Consider the following 1,732-nt stretch of genomic DNA (forward strand, 5'->3'; position numbering starts at 1 on the left):
CTCTCTCTCTCTCTCTCTCTCTCTCTCTCTCTCTGTCCTGCAGTAGTGGAGGTGAAGAGCAGCCTCCCATCGGGCATGCAGAGCCCAGGAGGAACAGCAAGCGAGCAGCGAGGAGGAGGTGGAGAAGTGGGTGAGTGTGGGGGGGCAGGGGGATCCATGTTCCAAATGGGCGTTGGATTTAGATGTTTAATTACACTTTCTTACACTGCACTGTACCTTTTATGTAATTTTATTTATTTGTTGGGGCATTTTCAGGCCTTTATTTGACAGATAGATACAGAAGAGGATCAAGGCCACATATGAAAACTGTGTTTGAGTTCTGAGTTTAAAGTCAGAATACTGAGGATAAGGAGTCAGACTTTTTTCTCAGAATTACTTGCAACTCAGAAATGAAATACATTTTTTCTATGTGGCACTAATCCTCTTCCATAGATAGATAGAAAAAAGAATTGTTTGATAAAATCACAAATAAACAAATAAAAATTAACAAATAAAAGTGTACGCGGGATAAGTAAAGCTGAGCTCTTGTCCATTGCTGCCTTTCCAGGTGGGGGTCTGGGAGAAGGCCCAGGAGCAGGAGGCGGAGGCGGCCCAGTGGATCTGCGGACAGAGCCCAGGGCGGGCTCTCTGTCGGCGGGCGCGGCGGCGGTGGACACGGCCATGAGGGAGCAGCAGCTCCAGCAGGAGCTGGTGCTACTGAAACAGCAGCAGGAGCTGCAGAAACAGCTGCTGTTTGCAGAGTTCCAGAAGAAACACGAAGTGCTCACCAGACAGCACGAGGTCCAGCTGCAGGAGCACCTGAAGGTAGCTACCCAGGTCACTCAGTGAGGAAACAGGGGCATAAACAGCCCCTCTGTGGCGTGGGGTTGTGTTCTTTAACCCCCCAATGATGCTCAAGTAGACTTTATATTCCACAATTACTGTTTTCCATCAGATTACAAACAATTTGTTTTTTTGAAATGTCTCATGATACATTTTATTTAGAAGTGTATTATTCAAAAGAAAGTTTCAATGCACAATATTATCGAATCACAATACTTCTAGAATAGCATTACAAATCGAACCAGCACCCACGTATGGGGACAGAATCGAATCAGGACAGAAGCATTTTGTCCCAGCCCCAGCTGCTATGGCGATTGCCGTCTCAGTAAAACGTGTATGTGTGTTTGTGCGTGTGCATGTGTGTGTGTGTAAGCAACAACAGGAGCTATTGGCGGCGAAGCGGCAGCAGGAGCTGGAGCAGAAGAGGAAACTGGAGCAGCAGAGACATGAAGAGCAGGAGAAACATCGGCTGGAGCAACAGCTGCTGCTGCTCCGGAACAAGGAGAAAGGCAAAGAGAGTGGGTCCTGCTGCTGCTGTGTGCTCGCTTCAGTGGTGGGAAGTACATTCACTCAAGTACTGCACTTAGAAACTATTTGGAGGTTCTTTTATAGCGCTGCACAACATCGCAATATCAACTGCCGCAATACACAGGCTGCGACATATGGGAAAAAGGCCCCGGTGCCGTATTAGCACCCCCCTCCACACAATAAAAACTCTTTGGATCTACATGATTCACGTGGATAACATTCTTCCCATTGAAAACGGCGATTTTCACCGAAAAGCGATTAGTTTGCAGGTATGGTACTGTTCATTGGCCGGCTCACGAGCCCAGACGTGTGTGCCGGGCCTGTTGTTGTGTTTCCGGTCTAATTAGATCCGGTGGGTGTTGTAGTTTTTCTAACGTTACTA

The 1,732-nt window shown here is 47.5% G+C and overlaps 1 protein-coding gene across 1 annotated transcript in view; it reads left to right on the forward strand.

The window, feature by feature from the left end:
• hdac5 (histone deacetylase 5) overlaps positions 1-1,732 on the forward strand; it is a gene marked incomplete in the record, with an annotated part of 56,219 nt that overhangs the window by 24,221 nt on the left and 30,266 nt on the right. Inside the window, 3 exon segments of the mRNA XM_032538288.1 lie at positions 44-130; positions 548-804; positions 1,196-1,340. Coding sequence (XP_032394179.1) covers positions 44-130; positions 548-804; positions 1,196-1,340 — 489 coding nt within the window.

The sequence above is a fragment of the Etheostoma spectabile genome, chromosome 15 (genome assembly GCF_008692095.1).
Source record: "Etheostoma spectabile isolate EspeVRDwgs_2016 chromosome 15, UIUC_Espe_1.0, whole genome shotgun sequence".
NCBI lineage: Eukaryota > Metazoa > Chordata > Actinopteri > Perciformes > Percidae > Etheostoma > Etheostoma spectabile.